The sequence below is a fragment of the Oreochromis niloticus genome, linkage group LG6 (genome assembly GCF_001858045.2).
Source record: "Oreochromis niloticus isolate F11D_XX linkage group LG6, O_niloticus_UMD_NMBU, whole genome shotgun sequence".
Lineage (NCBI taxonomy): Eukaryota > Metazoa > Chordata > Actinopteri > Cichliformes > Cichlidae > Oreochromis > Oreochromis niloticus.
In genome coordinates this window covers 2124392-2145485 of record NC_031971.2, presented here as the reverse complement: position 1 = coordinate 2145485, position 21094 = coordinate 2124392, and the positions used below count along the sequence as shown (strand labels likewise).

Genomic DNA, 21094 nt, shown 5'->3' with positions numbered 1-21094 from the left:
ATGCCAAATATTCCTGGGCAAGATACTAACCCCATGTTGCTCGTATGCTTTAGACAGAAGGCGCTTAGAAACAGCATATAAAAAAGTTCTTGGGTGAATGAGGCAAGTTGTGTAGTGCTCAGACTAGAAAAGCGCTATATAAGAACAGGTCCATTTACCATTATTTCATTCATCCATTTACCGTTACTGCCCCGCTGCGCTGTCTGACTGCAGGATGCGCTCACAAATAAGACGTCTGGCATTGTGAACCTAATTTCTTTTTGCCAGTAAGAACTGAAGCACTAATGTCAGGCGCACCTACACTAGCGCCTCATGAGGGCAGTAATTCGTCTTTGCAAACGTATTCGTGACGTCACCCCGTGTAACTTCCTGTAATCCCGGGTCCGTTCTTCAAATCGTCCGCTGTTGTAGTTCAGAAGGCCAAGTACCGACGTTTCGGTCATTTCAAAAACCTTAAAGGTAGAGAAACGATTTCCAAGTTTTTTTATAACAGTGAATTGTTGATTTGGTGTCATGCTCGGTTTATATAGGATGGGATATAGATACAGCAATTTATCTAAAACGAAATGTGCAAAAGTCCTTGACAATGTGTGCTCCAAATCAGCTGCTATCCAGTGCTAGCTTAGTTTAAGAAACAGGTGATCTTAGCAAGAAACGCTTACGTTCCGTTTGGAAGGCAAACCTAAACTCTGTTAGTATTTATTGTGTTTTAAATGATGGGAAGTTGGTTGTCAATTTGTCATGCGTGTGTGTTTTAGTAGTCACTGTCACTATCGAGTGTTGCCGAAGTACTTTTATTTCCAAATTTTGATATTGTTATATAATCTAGAAAGGCTTTATTGCATTGTACATTACGTTTAATATCAGAAAGTAACAGTACAGGATCAATAAACGTTTGCATGCATATTGTTTCATATGCCATAACTTCAAAATCAAAATGAACGTTTATCTGTTAATATTATCCACGTTTTGTTCTCTTTCAACTATTAAACCTTAATGCATAAACTTGGATGTCTGGTTTCAGGTTTAAGACGTGATGGCTGCAACACTGCGTGTACTTTACTCTGCATCAAGGCCAGGTAAGACGGCCTTACATCCTTATTCACTCAACAGTTCAGAGAGCCTTGTTGCCACATATCCTTTTTTACTTCTCACCCCTGTCATGCATTTATGTATACAGATGTCGGTAAAGTTGCAGCCTAGCCCTAGCACGGAATGAGAGTGAGCATGAACACATTAAATGTTTTTTTTAGCTTTAGAAGTACCAGGTAATGTCCAACACCTCAATAAGGAAACTGTAGTTTTGAAGTTTATTGTGTTGCTGATGTCATCTAGGTATTTACCATAAACAGATTTCTTGAACAGCAAAGTGATTTATAAACATTTCATTATTCAAAATCAGTGTTGTATGACAACAATAGGCTGTTCACTTTATTGGAATGTAGACTAAATTGGTTTGTTTGTAGTCGTGTTGTATTATTTAATGTAAGGGACTATATTTGACTGGTGCAGATTAGGCTGTGATATCCATGGCTATTGCTAGGTACAATGAAGAGACAATGAAAGCCAGTTAGTTGTTGTTTAATGCTGATATTTAACTCAAACAGTACAGGTTTAGAGCGCTTTTAGTGCTCAGTAGTAAGGCAAGGATAGAAAACGGCAATATAATTAACAGTTCATTTACCATCACAAGAGTTTTAAATTGTTCTTGACAGAAGCTAAAAGTGTGAAAGATTTATACTCTGTGTTGATGGAAAATTCTGTTGTATTACTCCACTCTAGACTGGTTCCTGTAGTGTCAAGTTGACTGCATTGTAGTAGGTTTACTGTTTATCTTTTCTGAAATGTTTTTACCTACAGGTTTTTTTGTGGCCAGCCAGAATCTAGCGAGGTCCTTCAGTGTGTCTGCACAAAGGGACGGATTCAGTAAGTGCTGCTACAACACAACTCAATTCAAGGGCTTTCAGAGGCTGTACCACGATATATTTATTCACACATGGACTTCAGACCGTTCTGGAATTTAGCTCAGGATGTTTTCCTTAGTTGGGCTTTTCTCACATTCTTACATCCTGAAGAATGATGTACTCAGCTTCAGAAAAGCTTGGACTACTGGAAATACTCTATGTGTTTATGTGTTCTTTCAGCAAAAGCCGACATCACACGGATTTCTTTAGTAGGGTCAGGATTAAAGAACATTTAAAGTCCAAACACACTGAGAGATAAACCTTGTCATTTGCACAGGTACCTCTGTCATGTCAGGTCCAAAAGAAGTTCAAGCCTGCATTGCATTTGAAAATGCCTTTGGTGACTTTTAGGAGCTTTAGTTGCTTGACCTGTCATTTAAATTTTGATATGATACCTAAAGCCACAAATTGGTATATGAGGAATAGAACAGCCTGCATTTGACAAATGAAAAAAAAAAGATTTATGAATTATATTGATATTTTACAATTTACACTCATGTAAATTGGGCATATTACCATTATTTTGTTTCGTGTGTGTGTGTGTGTTTTTTTTCCTTGTCTACATAAGAGTATGTGAATGCTCAGGAGATCCCTGTTGACATGAAGTCCATCACAGACAGAGCAGCACAAACACTGCTATGGACAGAGCTCTTCAGAGGTCAGTTGAATGTTTTTCTGTCCTGTAGAAATAATTGGATGTTTCTGATGTGTGACATTATAAATGTAGTAGTTTTCAGCTTTTGTTGATTCACAGTGGAATATATACTTATTTAACTTGTATTTTCCTTTACCAGTGGACGTGGTTGCGTTACTGTCATTTCATGGAAAATGTTCTTTGTATTTGTTATCTTACAGATGAAGATAACATTAGTCCCCCGTGATATTTTAATGTTTTTATCCCAGTAAGTTGATTCTGTGCATCTGGATGTTCCTTATCAGTGGAATGTACAGAGCAATCACCGTCTGCCTGAGGGGCAACAGTTAGTGACTCCAAAACAACAAAATTTAGCAGAGTCGGAAATTATAGTCATTAGAACCCTACACAACATTGGACTGTGAGGTTGCAGAACAAAAAAGCCTTCAAGTTTGGCACAAGAGACACCTTCAAGCCAAATTGAAGTATGCTAAGGACAACCTGGGAAAAAATTACGTATACTGGAAGTAGAGCAGGGCAATATGGCCAAAAATATATATCACGATATATATTTGAAAATTTGCGATAACGATATAACTGACGATATAATTTCTGCGAGACAAAATACAACTCCACAACTTTACTAGCACAAAAAAAACCCCATCCATTTATTTTCACTTAAACAAGCAGCTGTTTTTTATGTGCATTAAAGCTATATAAAAATTTAACAGTGCAAATGCAAATTCCTTGCTGAAAGTTTAACCAAAAGGCATTTCCAGTAGAAATGGGCTGACATATCCTGAGCATAACCATGTATAATATCCACTGAAGTTAAAAAAGAGGTGCTTTGCAACATTAAACTGCAGTGTGCCAAATAAAAAAGTCAAATACGTATTTTTCGGACCATAAGGTGCACGGGATTATAAGGCACATTAAGCGAAACAAAGCAGTCAGATAAATCAAACTTTATTCAACTCATTCTTCTTGCTTCCTCCACTTCTGTACCATTGATTCATTAATGCTGTATTCTATCACAGCTGCTCTATTCCCATGTTGTTGCAGTATATTAATGAGTAACCTCGTATTGTGGATGGATTTTCTCAGTTGTTCTCCTGACTGAAGTTTGGTCCGTTTACAGCATCCTGCCATGCGATTGCATTTGTCCCTAACCATCGGGAACCTTCACGTTTCCACTTTTATTGAGTGGAAAAGTGTTAGCGTTCATCCTCCAGCTTCACTGTTTATGTTATGCTAATATAGCTGTGTCGCTAGCGATCACATAGCACATCATTATATACCAGCTAGCCCAACTTCGGTAACCCTACAAACGTCACTGCTGTTTAGTTTCCTGTCTTCATTTATGTTGGAAGTGATAGCAGAGCTGTACGTTTGAATTTTTTCAGACATCTCTCAGTCAAAACATGCTGTATCATGCTTAGGTAACTAGCGAAACTAGCGAGCTAACTTCCGCTAACTTCCTGCTAACTTCTAACTCCGTTAAATGTAATAAATTCTGTTTTCATGGATGCCTGGATGTTAAACTTCATAGTTACACCTGGTAAAGCAGCAATGCTGATCGTTTTATTAAAGATGAAGGAATTTAGACAGTTTTTAACTCTCAGTGATGCTGCAGTGCTCGTTTGACTTTGGGACCTGAAGGGACAGAGTTTAGGACCCAGGTTACTCCCATATTTATGAGCACCTTAGTCCGACAAATACGGCAATAACGACAGCCCGCTTGCATGTTCTACAAAAAAAAAAAAGTGCTTTGTTGTGTATCTGACGGACAAACACCAAACCATCCACATCACTGAAGTGGCACCATTTTTACAAACCAATTCTGGTTCATCCGTTTCACTCAACAATCCACTTTCCCCCTTCTCATTCTCCGTTGCCGCCGTGCTTTTTCGGCCATGTATGTATGAAAACAAAGGCACTGCGCATGCGCGTTTTACCCATATTCTATCGCGATATTTCATTTTCTTATCGTTGCTTACCATTACCGTGAACGGTATAATATGGCCCAGCCCTAACTGGAAGCATCCTTTGGTCAGATTAGACAAAACTAGAGGTCTGTTTGGAAATGAAGGAAGAGGCATACAACCTAAAAAGCATCGTCCCCACAATGAAGCACAGTGTTTCCCCACTGTGCTTCATTGTAGGGACGATGCTTATTATGCTGTGGGGATGCTTCAGTGCGTCCGAATCTGGGAATCTTTTCAGAATGGAAGGAATTGTGAAGAAAGGATATGTAAAGATTTTGAAATAAAACCTCAAGCAGTTAGCAGCAAAACTGGGTCTGGAACGTCAATTTGTCTTCCAACACGTCACCGACCTAAAACATAATTCAATATAATAATTGGCAGCCAATACCAGAGGAGCGAAAAAGCAGCTGCTGGTAGACAGAGCAGTCTCCCGAGACTGCAAGACAAGGCTCACCAACCTGTGCACTGGCCTGGATTGACTACAAGAAGGCCTATGACTCCATTCCCCACATGTGGATCCTGGAATGCCTCAATCTGTACAAGATCAACAGGACCCTAAGAGCCTTCATCAGGAACGCAATGGAGATGTGGCGTCTGACTGACTACGGAATGGAGCAATTGTCAGCCACCTTCTTTACATGGATGACAACAAGCTGCCAAGAGTGAATGAGACATCGATTCACTGATTCACACCACCAAGATTTACAACAGTGACATTGGAATGTCATTCGGATTGGAGAAGTGTAGTCGGATGGTAACAGAGAGAGGGATGGTAGCCACAACTGAGGGGATCCAGCACATAACAGCAGGGTGCAAGATGCTGGCAGGCAGGGCATACATGGAACGCCATAACCAAGTGGCCGACACAGTATACAGGAACATCTGTGCCGGGTGTAGCCTGGAAGTCCTGAGGTCAAAATGGTGGTCCTGTAGGACTTCCAGATACAAACGGACAAACTGGTGATGGCTAACCAACCGGACGTAGTAGTGGTAGGAAAGCAGAGGAAGACAGCCGTACTGATCGATGTGGCGATACCAAATGATAGCAACATCAGGAAGAAGGAACACAAAAAGCTGGACAAATACCAAGGGCTCAGAGAAGAGCTTGAGAAGATGTGGAGGGTGAAGGTAATAGTGGTCCCAGTGGTAATTGGAGCACTTGGTGCAGTGACCCCTAAACTAGGCGAGTGTCTCCAGCAGATCCCAGGAACAACATCCAAGATCTCTGTCCAGAAGAGCGCATTCCTAGAAACAGCAAAGATACTGTGCACGACCATCAAGCTCCCAGGCCCCTCTGGTAGAGGACCTAAGCTTGAGAGATAAAAGATGGGGAACTTTTTTAATACAGATGCATAACATTTTCATGGAGGTGTTAATAATTCTGAGTGTTCTCATTTGAAAACATGTGGTTTTGTTGTAATGCCAGGTCTAGGCATGACAATGAGCTACCTGTTCAGAGAGCCTGCCACCATTAACTACCCGTTTGAAAAAGGACCACTGTCACCACGCTTCAGAGGAGAACATGCATTGCGCAGGTGAGGCAAAATAATAACAAAATAATAAAAAAAAAAAAATGTATCTGATGGAGAAATCACTCATCTGTGCAAAAGAGTGTTTATTACAGAGAATTGTCTCTTTCCAAATGAAAGCTATTTTGTTGACAGCAATACAAGTAGCAATTGCCCTGTCTATCTCTTTTGCCCTCTTAAAATCATGTGCTAACGGCTGTCTAAATGACTTGGGTAAAGTTTGTAGCACGCGTGCTTGTTGTTGTTTTTGTCTGCTTCCACTTGTCTTTGCACTAGTGTGATGTCGGCGTAAATGTGCAGTAATATTCGCTGGTTTCTGACCGATGTAACTGAGCATTGCGTGGCACATCCTACATACTGTTGTACAGGGTGGGCCATTTATATGGATACACCGTAATAAAATGGGAATGGTTGGTGATATTAAAGTCCTGTTTGTGGCACATTAGTATATGTGAGGGGGCAAACTCCTCAAGATGTGTGGTGACCATGGTGGCCATTTAGAAGTCGGCCATCTTGGATACAACTTTTGTTTTTTCAATAGGAAGAGGGCCATGTGACACATCAAACTTGTTGGTAATGTCACAAGAAAAACAATGGTGTGCTTGGTTTCAACGTAACTTTATTCTTTCATGAGTTATTTACAAGTTTCTGACCACTTATAAAATGTGTTCAATGTGCTGCCCATTGTGTTGGATTGTCAGTGCAACCCTCTTCTCCCACTCTTTACACACTGATAGCAACACTGCAGGAGAAATGCCAGCACAGGCATCCAGCATCCGTAATTTCAGGTGCTGCACATCTCGTATCTTCACACCATAGACAATTGCCTTCAGATGACCCTAAAGATAAAAGTCTAAGGGGGTCAGATCGGGAGGCCTTGGGGGCCATTCAACTGGCCCACGCCGACCAATCCACTTTCCAGGAAACTGTTCATCTAGGAATGCTCGGACCTGGCACCCATAATGTGGTGGTGCACCATTTTGCTGGAAAAACTCAGGGAACGTGCCAGCTTCAATGCATAAAGAGGGAAACACATCATCATGTAGCAATTTCAAATATCCAGTGGCCTTGAGGTTTCCATTGACGAAGAATGGACCCACTATCGTTGTACCCCATATACCACACCAAACCATCACTCTTGTTGTTCCAACAGTCTTGGAGGGATCCATCCAGTGTGGCTTAGTGTCAGACCAATAGTGGTGGTCTTGTTTGTTAACTTCACCATTCACATAAAAGTTTGCCTCATCACTGAACAAAATCTTCTGCGTGAACTGAGGGTCCTGTTCCAATGTTTGTTTTGCCCATTCTGCAAATTCTGTGCGCCGATCTGGGTCATCCTCGTTGAGATGCTGCAGTAGCTGGAGTTTGTAAGGGTGCCATTTGTGAGTAGCTAATATCCGCCGAAGGGATGTTCGATTAATGCCACTCTCCAGTGACATGCGGCGAGTGCTACGCTGTGGGCTCTTGCTGAATGAAGCTAGGACAGCCACTGATGTTTCTTCATTAGTGACAGTTTTCTTGCGTCCACATTTTGGCATATCCAACACTGAACCAGTTTCACGAAACTTAGCAAGCAGTTTGCTAACTGTAGCATGGGAGATGGGTGGTCTCGTAGGGTGTCTTGCATTGAAATCTGCTGCAATGACCCGGTTACTGCGTTCACCAGATATCAACACAATTTCGATCCGCTCCTCACGTGTTAACCTCTTCGACATGTCAATGGCTGTGAACAAAGAGAAACTTGTAAATAACTCATGAAAGAGTAAAGTTACGTTGAAACCAAGCACACCATTGTTTTTCTTGTGACATTACCAATAAGTTTGATGTGTCACATGGCCCTCTTCCTATTGAAAAAACAAAAGTTGTATCCAAGATGGCCGACTTCTAAATGGCCACCATGGTCACCACCCATCTTGAGGAGTTTGCCCCCTCACATATACTAATGTGCCACAAACAGGACTTTAATATCACCAGCCATTCCCATTTTATTACGGTGTATCCATATAAATGGCCCACCCTGTACTTTTGTCCATGATGCGCTTAAGTAGGGTCATACTTCACATGAAAACCAAAATAGTTCCAAACGCCAGATCTGAATGACGGTGGATGAGGTTCAATTTCGGGTAGCGTTGAGTCAGTTGCCATGCTAACCTGAGTGAATGCATATGGGCGGCGCTCAGTGGATCTGCGCTCGACAATGCAGCCTAGGTGGAGTAATCGAACGCAGATCCACTGAGCCCTCAACACAGACGGCATCGTCAAAAGGAAAGTTGATCAAATAAATTAAAAATTTTGTGTTGTTCAATACACTGTACCGAACGGTTCAATACAGATACATGTATCGTTGCACCCCTAACATATATATGTATAGATATAGATAGATAGATACGTGTACATATGTATGTGTACATATATACGTGTGTATATATATATATATATATATATGTGTATATGTGTATATGTGTATATATATATATATATATATATATATATATATATATATATATATACCCTCCGATTACCACGGGGACCACAGTTACCTTCACCCTCCACATCCTCTCGAGCTCTTCTCTGAGCCCTTGGTATTTCTCCAGCTTCTCGTGTTCCTTCTTCCTTATATTGCTGTCATTCGGAACCGCTACATCGATCACTACAGCCGTCTTCTTCTGTTTGTCTACCACCACTATGTCCGGTTGGTTAGCCACCACCATTTTGTCCGTCTGCATCTGGAAGTCCCACAGGATCTTAGCTCGGTCATTCTCCATCACCCTTGGGGGCATCTCCCATTTTGACCTTGGGACTTCCAGGTTATACTCGGCACAGATGTTCCTGTACACTATGCCGGCCACTTGGTTATGGCGTTCCATGTATGCCTTGCCTGCTAGCATCTTGCACCCTGCTGTTATGTGCTGGATTGTCTCTGGGGCATCTTTACACAGCCTGCACCTGGGGTCTTGCCTGGTGTGATAGACCCCAGCCTCTATGGATCTTGTACTCAGAGCTTGTTCTTGTGCTGCCATGATTAGTGCCTCTGTGCTGTCTTTCAGTCCAGCTTTGTCCAGCCACTGGTAGGATTTCTGGATATCAGCCACCTCCTCTATCTGCCGGTGGTACATACCGTGCAGGGGCCTGTCCTTCCATGATGGTTCCTCGCCTTCCTCCTCTTTCTTGGGTTTCTGCTGCCTGAGGTATTCACTGAGCACACTGTCAGTTGGGGCCATCTTCGTGATGTATTCGTGGATGTTTCTTGTCTCATCCTGGACTGTGGTGCTGACACTCACCAGTCCTCGGCCCCCTTCCTTCCGCTTAGCGTACAACCTCAGGGTGCTAGACTTGGGGTGAAACCCTCCATGCATGGTAAGGAGCTTTCTTGTCTTGATGTCAGTGGCTTCTATCTCCTCCTTTGGCCAGCCTATTACCCCAGCAGGGTACCTGATCACGAGCAGGGCGTAGGTGTTGATGGCCCGGATCTTGTTCTTACCATTCAGCTGACTCCTCAGGACTTGCCTGACCCTCTGCAGGTACTTGGTGGTTGCAGCTTTCCTAGCGGCCTCTTCATGGTTCCCATTCGCCTGTGGGATCCCCAGGTACTTGTAACTGTCCTCTATGTCTGCAATGTTGCCTTCTGGTAGTTCAATCCCTTCAGTTCTGACTACCTTCCCTCTCTTTGTTACCATCCGACTACACTTCTCCAGCCCGAATGACATTCCAATGTCATTGCTGTATAGCCTGGTAGTGTGTATCAGTGAATCGATGTCTCGTTCACTCTTGGCATACAGCTTGATGTCATCCATGTACAGGAGGTGGCTGACAACCGCTCCGTTCCGTAGTCGGTATCCATAGCCAGTCTTGTTAATGATCTCACTGAGGGGGTTCAGGCCTATGCAGAACAGCAGTGGGGACAGAGCATCTCCTTGGTAGATCCCGCACTTGATGGTGACTTGTGCTATGGGCTTGGAGTTGGCCTCTAGTGTTGTGTGCCACATCCCCATTGAGTTCCTGATGAAGGCTCTTAGGGTCCTGTTGATCTTGTACAATTCTAGGCATTCCAGTATCCAGCTGTGGGGCATTGAGTCATAGGCCTTCTTGTAATCAATCCAGGCTGTGCACAGGTTGGTCAGTCTGGTCTTGCAGTCTCGGCTGACTGTTCTGTCTACCAGTAGCTGGTGTTTTGCGCCTCTGGTATTCTTGCCAATCCCTTTCTGTGCCCCGCTCATGTATTGACCCATGTGCCTGTTCATCTTAGCCGATATGATGCCTGACAGGAGCTTCCATGTAGTACTGAGGCAGGTTATTGGTCGGTAGTTGGATGGGACCGGTCCCTTCTTGGGGTCCTTGGGGATCAGGACCGTCCGACCTTCGGTTAGCCATTCCGGGTGTCTCTCGTTAACTAGCAGCTGGTTCATTTGTGCTGCCAGACGCTCGTGGAGTGCAGTCAGCTTCTTCAGCCAGTAGGCGTGAACCATGTCGGGCCCTGGTGCTGTCCAACTCTTCATACTGGAGACCCTTTCTTGGATGTCTGCCACTGTGATGGTTACTGGACCCTGTTCAGGGAGGTCGCTATGGTCTGCCCTCAGATCCACTAGCCACTGAGCATTGCCGTTATGGGTTGCGTCCTTCTCCCATATGCTCTTCCAGTATTGCTCCGTCTCCAGCCTTGGTGGTGCTGTTCTGTTATTGTTCCCTTGCCACTGAGAGTACACCTTTGCTGGTTCTGTGGAGAACAGCTGGTTTATTCTCCTGCCTTCTATCTCTCTGGTGTACCTCCTCAGGCGGCTGGCCAAGGCTGTGAGTCGTTGCTTGGCAGTTTCCAAGGCCTCAGGTATGGACAGCTTGCTGTATTTCTTATGCACCTTCTTTGTCCCGCCTTTCTGCAACTCCGTTAGTTGGCTAACCTCCCTCCGTGCTACTTTGATCTTGCCCTCTAGCCTCCTTCTCCATGGAGGGTACTGCCCCTTGTGGCTGTTCAACTTGTAGCCAAGCATCTCACTGATCACTGCTGCCGTAGTGTAGATCAGCTTGTTAGTGTCGGTAATCGTGGTTGTAGGTATCGTCCGTAGCGCTGCATTAACATCATCTAGCAGACCTTCTGAGGGTACTTCACGTAATCTTGGTAACCGGCTAGGGGGGGTCCAGGTTTCAAGCTTGGCCATGATCCTATCCTTCAGGTCAGTTCCTCTCGCACTCAACGATCCTTCTCCTATCGCACTTGGGGCTATGTACCCAATCTCGGGTGGGGGTGATGATATCTCCCCCCTGACCTGGCGTCCTGACTCCTCCTTGCCGTAGCATTTATGTTGTACCTCGTCAATCTCTAGCTGTGAGAGCAGTCCCTTCTTTCGAATGTTGGAACACTGAGCTACTAGTTGTTTCGCCGTCATTGTGGATGTTGGGTATCGAAGAATCCATAGGTCCCTCATCCTATTCATGTAACCCCTTCCGCCAGGGTTACTTGCGTAGTAGCATTCCAACAACGCCCTGTTTTCGTCTCTTGCCCACCGATGCCTTCTTGTTCCAGTAGCCCACTTGTCGTCAGGGTGCCCTGGTTCCTCAACACCTGACGCGGACCTTGTTGATCCGGGCGACGTCCGAGCCGGCATGCCTTCATATTTATCTGTCTCGCTCATGTCTGCGGTAGGCTCACTTTAGCATAGGGGGTCTAGCCTTAGGACCCTTACTGGATACAGACGCCCCAGGCAGGAATCGAACTTGCGATCTTCTGCTCCAAAGGCGTGTAGTCTAACCACTACGCTATCCAGCTGCTTTACATATATGTGTATATATACACACACACACACATATGTATATACACACACATATATATATGTATATATATGTATATATATATGTATATATATATATATGTGTATGTATGTATGTATGTATGTGTATATATGTATATATATATGTATATGTGTGTGTGTGTGTGTGTGTGTGTGTGTGTGTGTTTGTTTCATATGGAGATATGAGCTCGTATCCATGCATGTATTCTGCTATATCAGCTGCAAACACTATATAATAAGATATTAACAATAAAAGCCTGAAATGAAACAGGATCTGTGGTTTGAGACAAATACATTCCTGATAATTGGCTAGTTAAAATATAAATGAAAACCAGCATCCTTGGAAAGTCTCATATTTGTACACGCACTAATTCAGTTTCTCCTCAGCCATCTCCAGTTTTCAAAAAAGTTGTGTGATCCAAAGTTCGAGTATACACTATAAAATAATTGTCTTAATTTTAGCTTTCTGCTAGTTGAAATTGAAAGTAATGTTTGAACATCAATATCTCAAGAACTATTACAGATAAAAACCTGAAATTTTCAATGTCTTGCCTTACCATCACATTGTGTTTAACACATTGTGGTAACATCACAGTGTTATTTGGTACAGATGGATTAGGACTGTCTGAGTATTAACTAATGAAAATGTGAAAAAAAGACTTGTAAAATCTCGGGATGGAGCACACACTATAAACCGCCCCCCCCCAAAAAAAACAGTAGATCACAACAGGTGATGTAATGTTCATTATGTTATTCCCATAGCTTGAGGATTATATAGTATAGCTGTTATTTTGATTTTAAACTTTTTTTAAAAGTGTTTTCTTACCTTATAGCTGTCTAATACCTTTAACAAATTGACCAGTAACTTCTTATATAAGAAGGATCATGTCCAATGCAAGAAAAACATCTAAACTTTTTAAATGTAACTTTTGTCTGATCTGTTAGCATCTTTGAATAGTATCTGAAAACAACTCCATACATCTAAGATTTTATTGGAGGCTCTGAGATAACATTCCATTAGTAATCAAACCTCACCTAGTTTTTGGAATGTGTCCCAACAGGTATCCCTCAGGAGAAGAGCGTTGCATTGCTTGCAAGCTGTGTGAAGCAATCTGTCCTGCCCAGGTATAAACAAATAGTCATACCTATGTGAACAAATATGAATGAGATAAAAACAACTTTGGCTCTAGATATGTTTGCAGCATAACTGTCCTCACAGTACCTCAACTGTATAACTGAACATGTATATGATACAGTGCAAAAGTCTTGAGCCACCTATCATTTCTTTGTATTTTGCTGGGAAAATTGGAAATATGTGCACTGATTTATTCAAACATGTTCAAACATAAATTGAAATGTAAGAGAGAAGTCAAAAACATAATTTATACAATTCTAATGAGCTCGAAATTCAATATTTGGTAGGAGCAGCTTTGTTCTTCAACACAGTCTGAATTCTCTTTGTGTATTTTCTTTAAGCAGTCTTCAGGAATGGTTCACCAGGCTTCTTGGAGGGCATTTAAAGCTCTTCTTTGGATGCCACCCTCCACTGAGAACATTCCTGAGGCTTTGACGAACAGTAGATAGGTGAACCATGAGGCCAGATGCATCTATCAGGTCATGTGTCAGGTCTATGCTGGATTTTTTTCCCCTATTTTTTTTTTATATGACTTTCACATACCTGGCACTAATTTTTTTTGTCCCCCAATTGTCCAGTTTCCTCAAATTAGCCCACTTAGCTGAGATATGCCAGGTTCTTGGTTAAAAGCTCTTAGAACTCATCTTGTTGCTCTAAAAATCCTATTTCATGCCTCTCAAACTGTTGTCTTTAAAATATAGGACTAAATAATAGATTTATGTGACAGGCTGCAAGGATACAATCTAAAATTGTTTCGTTGCTAAGTTGTCTGTTATGTGTAGACAAAACACTGGCTCATCCCAGGAGTTAGGTGCCTTTTTATTGCTTGAAAGTGTTAAAAGTGTCTTAAAAAACCTTTGAAAACCTCTGAAAGTCATTTTAGCCGAGTACAAGGACTGGACTGAAAAAGCAACTAATGTCCAAAGAAACCCTGGAAAACTATTACTCATTAAGACCACTCATTAAGGATGCGATCAGAGTAGAGCCTTGATTTGAATGTCTTGCTCCCTGGAAGCAAAAAAAAGAAAAGAAAAGAAATGATAGGAGGGTCAAGACGTTTGCACAGTACTGTATATTGGGGAATGAATGTTTGTATTCATCATTAGTACAAATACCAGATAGCGCCGTTGATATCATCGCTAACAATTTTCCTTTCCAGGCCATCACCATAGAGGCAGAGACGCGCGCTGATGGCAGCAGGAGGACAACTCGCTACGACATTGACATGACCAAATGTATCTACTGCGGTTTCTGTCAGGAGGCATGTCCTGTGGACGCCATTGTAGAGGTGTGTGTGAGGTCTTTTTCCACAGCATAGCACAGTCTTGGATAGTGTGGGTAGCCCCACTGCATGTTCGTATGTGCAATTTTCATATCACACATTTCATAGGTATTTAAACATTTATTTATTAATTTTTTTCTGCTCGCTAGCGAGTATAAGCTCAGGGTAATATGGCCAGCGATATCACCATATCACCAAATCAAACAGTACAAAGTGCAGTTTGCTGTGCTGCAGACAGAGATTCAACTAATTATGTTTTTATCATTTGTCTTTTTTCAAACTACTAGGAAGTTAAATCCAAGATGTATCTATATTATTGTGTGATCATTGTCTTTAAAATAATTAATAAACTGTACTCTACCAGAAACATTCAGGCACAAAAACATTTGATAGGGAGCACTTTTAATAAAGTCCTTTACGAATAAAAATACAACTTCCTCTGTAGGGAATGCAAGGCATTAGGTGCCCATAATGATAGTCCATTTAGACCCCCAACAACTGTGGCGAGCAATGGGACAGCTAGCATACTGTTGTTGTCTATAGGGAGTGCAGAATTATTAGGCAAATGAGTATTTTGTCCACATCATCCTCTTCATGCATGTTGTCTTACTCCAAGCTGTATAGGCTCGAAAGCCTACTACCAATTAAGCATATTAGGTGATGTGCATCTCTGTAATGAGAAGGGGTGTGGTCTAATGACATCAACACCCTATATCAGGTGTGCATAATTATTAGGCAACTTCCTTTCCTTTGGCAAAATGGGTCAAAAGAAGGACTTGACAGGCTCAGAAAAGTCAAAAATAGTGAGATATCTTGCAGAGGGATGCAGCAGTCTTAAAATTGCAACGCTTCTGAAGCGTGATCATCGAACAATCAAGCGTTTCATTCAAAATAGTCAACAGGGTCGCAAGAAGCGTGTGGAAAAACCAAGGCGCAAAATAACTGCCCATGAACTGAGAAAAGTCAAGCGTGCAGCTGCCAAGATGCCACTTGCCACCAGTTTGGCCATATTTCAGAGCTGCAACATCACTGGAGTGCCCAAAAGCACAAGGTGTGCAATACTCAGAGACATGGCCAAGGTAAGAAAGGCTGAAAGATGACCACCACTGAACAAGACACACAAGCTGAAACGTCAAGACTGGGCCAAGAAATATCTCAAGACTGATTTTTCTAAGGTTTTATGGACTGATGAAATGAGAGTGAGTCTTGATGGGCCAGATGGATGGGCCCGTGGCTGGATTGGTAAAGGGCAGAGAGCTCCAGTCCGACTCAGACGCCAGCAAGGTGGAGGTGGAGTACTGGTTTGGGCTGGTATCATCAAAGATGAGCTTGTGGGGCCTTTTCGGGTTGAGGATGGAGTCAAGCTCAACTCCCAGTCCTACTGCCAGTTTCTGGAAGACACCTTCTTCAAGCAGTGGTACAGGAAGAAGTCTGAATCCTTCAAGAAAAACATGATTTTCATGCAGGACAATGCTCCATCACACGCGTCCAAGTACTCCACAGCGTGGCTGGCAAGAAAGGGTATAAAAGAAGAAAAACTCATGACATGGCCTCCTTGTTCACCTGATCTGAACCCCATTGAGAACCTGTGGTCCATCATCAAATGTGAGATTTACAAGGAGGGAAAACAGTACACCTCTCTGAACAGTGTCTGGGAGGCTGTGGTTGCTGCTGCACGCAATGTTGACGGTGAACAGGTCAAAACACTGACAGAATCCATGGATGGCAGGCTTTTGAGTGTCCTTGCAAAGAAAGGTGGCTATATTGGTCGCTGATTTGTTTTTGTTTTGTTTTTGAATGTCAGAAATGTATATTTGTGAATGTGGAGATGTTATATTGGTTTCACTGGTAAAAATAAATAATTGAAATGGGTATATATTTGTTTTTTGTTAAGTTGCCTAATAATTATGCACAGTAATAGTCACCTGCACACACAGATATCCCCCTAAAATAGCTAAAACTAAAAACAAACTAAAAACTACTTCCAAAAACATTCAGCTTTGGTATTAATGTGTTTTTTGGGTTCATTGAGAACATGGTTGTTGTTCAATAATAAAATTATTCCTCAAAAATGCAACTTGCCTAATAATTCTGCACTCCCTGTAGTGAGACATTATCTTATATTTACGTCATATAAACCAGGAAATTTGGTTGATTATTTCCAGGATTTAAAAATGTTTCTTGGGAATACATCGTGTCTGGTTGGAAAGCCTGTTTATTTCCTCTTAAATTTGTCACATTTGTAAACAATTGCATTTGTAGGTTCCACTGCAGAGTTAAGTATATGGGTTGTGCCCATGAAAGACCAACTAGTAAGCATAGACCCTGCACATCAGTCAACTGGTGTCTGCATTATTTAAAGGGAAAAACAGGTTGTCCAATGGTATACGAGTTATTGCTGAAGAACATTGTTACAACTAAGAACTATTCAAACAAACACAAATATTATCTGTATATCTTTATATATCTGTCTCTCTCTCTCCTTCATGTATAAGTAAAACGAGTGTTGAGCACGTCACATATTTCTAAAGGTACTATTGACATGAAATTCTCATCAGATGTCGATAACAATCCATCCAATCCACATATACAAAGAAACCTTAGTTGTCCATAATTTATGTGTAATAATGAGAAATGACACAGGGAAAAAATACTGAACACAAGAAGAAAGACAATAGAAAGTCTTGATACCAACTGTAATTAGAAAGCAATTATGCTGCTTCGGGCCAAATAATGTCAGCTGGTTCAGTCCCAACTAATGGCCTAAGAAAGGTGTCTTATCACCAGGGATTTACACAAGAAATCGCTCACGATGGATCAAACCAATGAGCTTTCTCAAGACCTTTACAAGATTATTGTTGCAAAACATACTGATGTGATGTTGGATGATGGAGAATTCTGAAAGTTTGCTTAACAACATTCAGACAAGCTTGTGAAATACTGGGGGGAAAACAGCCCAAAACTGAACTCTTTGGATGCCATAACACAGACCCTGTTTGGAGGTTAAAAAGTCCTGCATATCACCCCAAAAACAATGTACCCGCAGTGACGTTTGGAGATGGGAACATCATGATGTGGGCCTGTGTTCAGCATACGGTACTGAATGAATGCAAAAAATCGAAAAATGTATAGAGGCATTCTTAATAAAAATCTGATGCCGTTTACCAGAATGATGAAGATGAACGGAGGGTGGAAGCTATAGCAGGACAATGATCCCAAACACACAGCTGAGGAAACTCTCAGCCAGTTTCACAGGAAGAAAATAAAGCTGCTAGAATAGCCCAGCCAATCACATGACCCGAATCAAACTGAAAGTCTAGGGAAAGAACTCAGAGTTCATAGAAGGGGCCCACAGAACCGTCAAGATATGAAAAATGGGCATGTGATTAGTTTCCCCATACAGGAGGAGCCTTGAAGCTGTCATTACCAACAAAGGCTTTTGCACAAAGTGTTAAACAAATTTCAGTAAAGCGTGTTCAATACTTTTTTCATTATTACACGTAATATATGAACATCCGTGGTTTGAATTCTTTGCGTTTGTAGATTGGATGGGTTGTTACTGACATCTAATGAGAATTTCATGTCAATATCACCTTTAGAAATATATTGGGTAGGAGCGGCCGGCCCGGGTCTTCCCCTCTCTCTGCCCCTGCTTTCCTGTCCTTTCATCACTGTGTCTATCAAATAAAGTTGAAACAGGCTGAAAAAAAAGAATATTTAATTAGTTACACTTGGTGAAAAGGGCTGAAATATGGGCAGAGTCATAATAAAAGTTGGCAGTAATTTTTATTGCAAAGATCTTCATTCTTCTTTATGTTTGTGCTTTCATAATTCTTATTCTTTGGAGTCTCTTTTCTCTGCATTTTATTGTTGTTTTCTTCTCTTCCTCTCCTCGCGTTTGAAGACCTGTTGTAATCCATTTTTCCTTTTTTTCAGGGTCCTAACTTTGAATTTTCTACTGAAACTCATGAAGAACTGCTCTACAACAAGGAAAAGCTCCTCAACAATGGAGACAAGTGGGAAGCAGAGATTGCTGCCAACATACAAGCTGATTACCTATATCGATAGACATCACACACACACATGTAGGTGTACAAACGTACAGTATACACAAACCATCTTTTGCGCCCCACACACATTTTGACTCAAACCCAGAAGAAATCGATGGGCAGTTTAGATTCAGTTTTGTTGTCCATTCTTATTTTAAACATAGCATAAATATTCTCTGGTGTGAGTTTCAACCCTCTCTGATATGATGACTATATTTTGACGTATTTGACTTTTACAGTATCATAGCATTTGATATTTATTGTAGAACGATCAATACCCCACTGGTTATTTGTGTAAGGAGTCTAAAGCTGTCACAGCCTGGTCTAGTATACTATCATTCAATGAAGACTATACTTTGTGTGGAAATTGAATTTAATAACATGTAGACTGAGTCAAGCTATGACAGCGTGAGTATGTACACCGAGGGAAGACTGCAATCCTGATTTCATCTTCACTGTCAGTGTAAGGGTGCATGGATTATCATCTAGTGAGTTGTATGTTCATCATGCTGCTTCCACTTTCAAGCAAATAAAGAACGTTCTGGGAGAAAGTTGTGTGTCAAGTGTGGAAAAACGATGTATAGAAAATGTTTCAATGCAATTTTTATTTATATAACGCCAAATACAACAACAGTCGCCTCAAGGCGCTTTATATTGTAAGGTAGAGACCCTACAATAATGCAGAGAAAACCCCAACAATCAGCAGACCTATGAGCAAGCACTTGGTGACAAGTGAAACCTCTGGCAAAACCAGGCTCAGTGAAAGCCAGCCATCTGCTACGATCGGCTAGTGATGAGGGCAAGGGAGACGGGACGAAACACACTGTGGAAAACAGCCAGAGATTAAAAATAACTAATGAATAAATGAACAGTAGTGTATACACACAGTGTGAAAAAAGGTGAGTGAAGAAGAAATGGTGCATCCACCCCCTGGAAATCCTCCAGCAGCCTTGATCTACTGCAGCATAAATAATCACCTGATTGAGTCCAGATTATAAGCATTAACAAAACTGACTGTGGTTACCAACTGCAGAATGGATGACATCAAGCATTTTGATGAGAGATATATTGACTGACACGACTAGGATCTACAACAATGACACTGGAATGTCATTTGGATTGCAGAAGTGTAGTTGGATGGTAACGAAGAGAGGGAAAGTGGTCACAACTGAGGGGACTGCACTAGCAGAAGGCAACATTGCAGACATTGAGGATAGTCCTAAACAGGTGAATCTGAAGAACAAGATCTGGGAAATGAACACTGTCTTGGAATTTCCTGATAATAAAGTCTGCAATGTGATCAGCTGTGGCCAAGCTTTTTAATTACTGGCTGCAGGAGAGTAAACAGACTGCAAACATCACAGTTACACAGTCAGGAGAACTCTGCCCTTGAGACATCGCGCCGCCTCTTTTATACCTTCACACACAACTCCTGGTGCATCGCTACAGTTGCTGGGCAGGGAGCAACTCCCGCTATCCATATTCCAGGAAGCACCTGGCACTGGTTTCCCTGGGAATTTCATCCTTCTATGCCTTAACCAGGTCATATTGACACACACACTCACCTAAGAAATAAAAGGCTATACAAAATTGTACAGAGAAGTTCTAAGAACCTACTACTAAATATAAGAATGAACTAGAAACTGAAGCGAGATCGATCAACTGGAGACCAGACAACAAACGACGGAGGCACCAGACGAATGCAATCAAACGATGAGTTTATTAACACAGGAGAGGCAACATCTGCATATGTCTTCCTCTGACAAAAATTCATCAAAAACTGGTTTTATACCATAGAACATTAACGCCCACACATACACGTCAATACAAGTCAAAAATACATTGTTGACAGACATGAGCGCATCTTATACATTTTAATAACTATAAACAGTCATATAACTTCTCTTTTCTATAACACCTGCCTTTTAAGGTAATAAACTTCAAGCTTCGGGATCGTTAAAAGCTAATAATTGACCCTCGTCACCAATCACTAAGTAGACTGAATTGGCGCAGGTCTCAAAACGAGAGCAGAAGACACTTGGGCCTTCACTCAGGCCTGCCACTAAATTAATAAGTGTATTGTAAGCATACATGCAATTAACCTGCTATGTTCTCATCTTCCCTCAACATGTATCACCTGGACACTCTCACCAGTGAAACTTAAAACCCTCTTGGATGGAACATCAACTCTAAACAAGCACAGTTATGCATTGTGTATAAAATAAACTCAACCTGTGAATAGAAAGGTCAATGTAATGACAAACATATTCAATGCATTATGAACCCCATAAGAAATATTACTGATAAAATAACACTGTAGAACATGTTATTAATGCATTTATCATAAGGCAGATTATATGGTTACAATAAAAAAATCTCTGAATCCCAACATTCCCTCTTTTGACATTCCAACAAGGAATGTCACCACACTTCATGTTGTATCACTCCCTGCCCCACTCTATGGGTTCTAAGTTCATCTGGTAGATGCCCTCAACCCAGCCAGGGTTAGCAACCCTCGCCATTACTCTTACCAACAATCCTCTGACACAAGGAATGATACAACACCCCACAATGACCAGTATCCCCAAAAATACACCCAAGGAGCATATCACTGACATCGCCACACCTTTCCATCGTCCGAACACGGATGTCATCCAGGACTCCAGCGGGTTTTCGATACCTGAGTGCTCATGCATAGTTTTAGACAAAGTTTTCAGGCCCTCCAGAGCTCGG

At 41.8% G+C, this 21094-nt stretch overlaps 1 protein-coding gene across 2 annotated transcripts; it reads left to right on the top strand.

Annotated features, from left to right (window-relative positions):
* The first annotated feature begins 307 nt into the window (after positions 1-307).
* ndufs8a (NADH:ubiquinone oxidoreductase core subunit S8a) lies at positions 308-18912 on the top strand. 2 transcript variants are annotated; one of them, XM_003452746.4, is made up of 8 exons: positions 308-459; positions 1025-1079; positions 1861-1926; positions 2533-2622; positions 6010-6118; positions 12957-13020; positions 14190-14318; positions 18249-18912. In XM_003452746.4, the coding sequence occupies exons 2-8, from the start codon at positions 1037-1039 to the stop codon at positions 18378-18380; spliced, it is 633 nt and encodes a 210-aa protein (XP_003452794.1). In that variant the 5' UTR covers positions 308-459; positions 1025-1036; the 3' UTR covers positions 18381-18912. The 2 variants fall into 2 exon arrangements, with proteins under 2 accessions (XP_003452794.1, XP_025764035.1); XM_025908250.1 differs by lacking the exon at positions 308-459 and adding an exon at positions 673-691.
* Positions 18913-21094: the final 2182 nt, after the last annotated feature.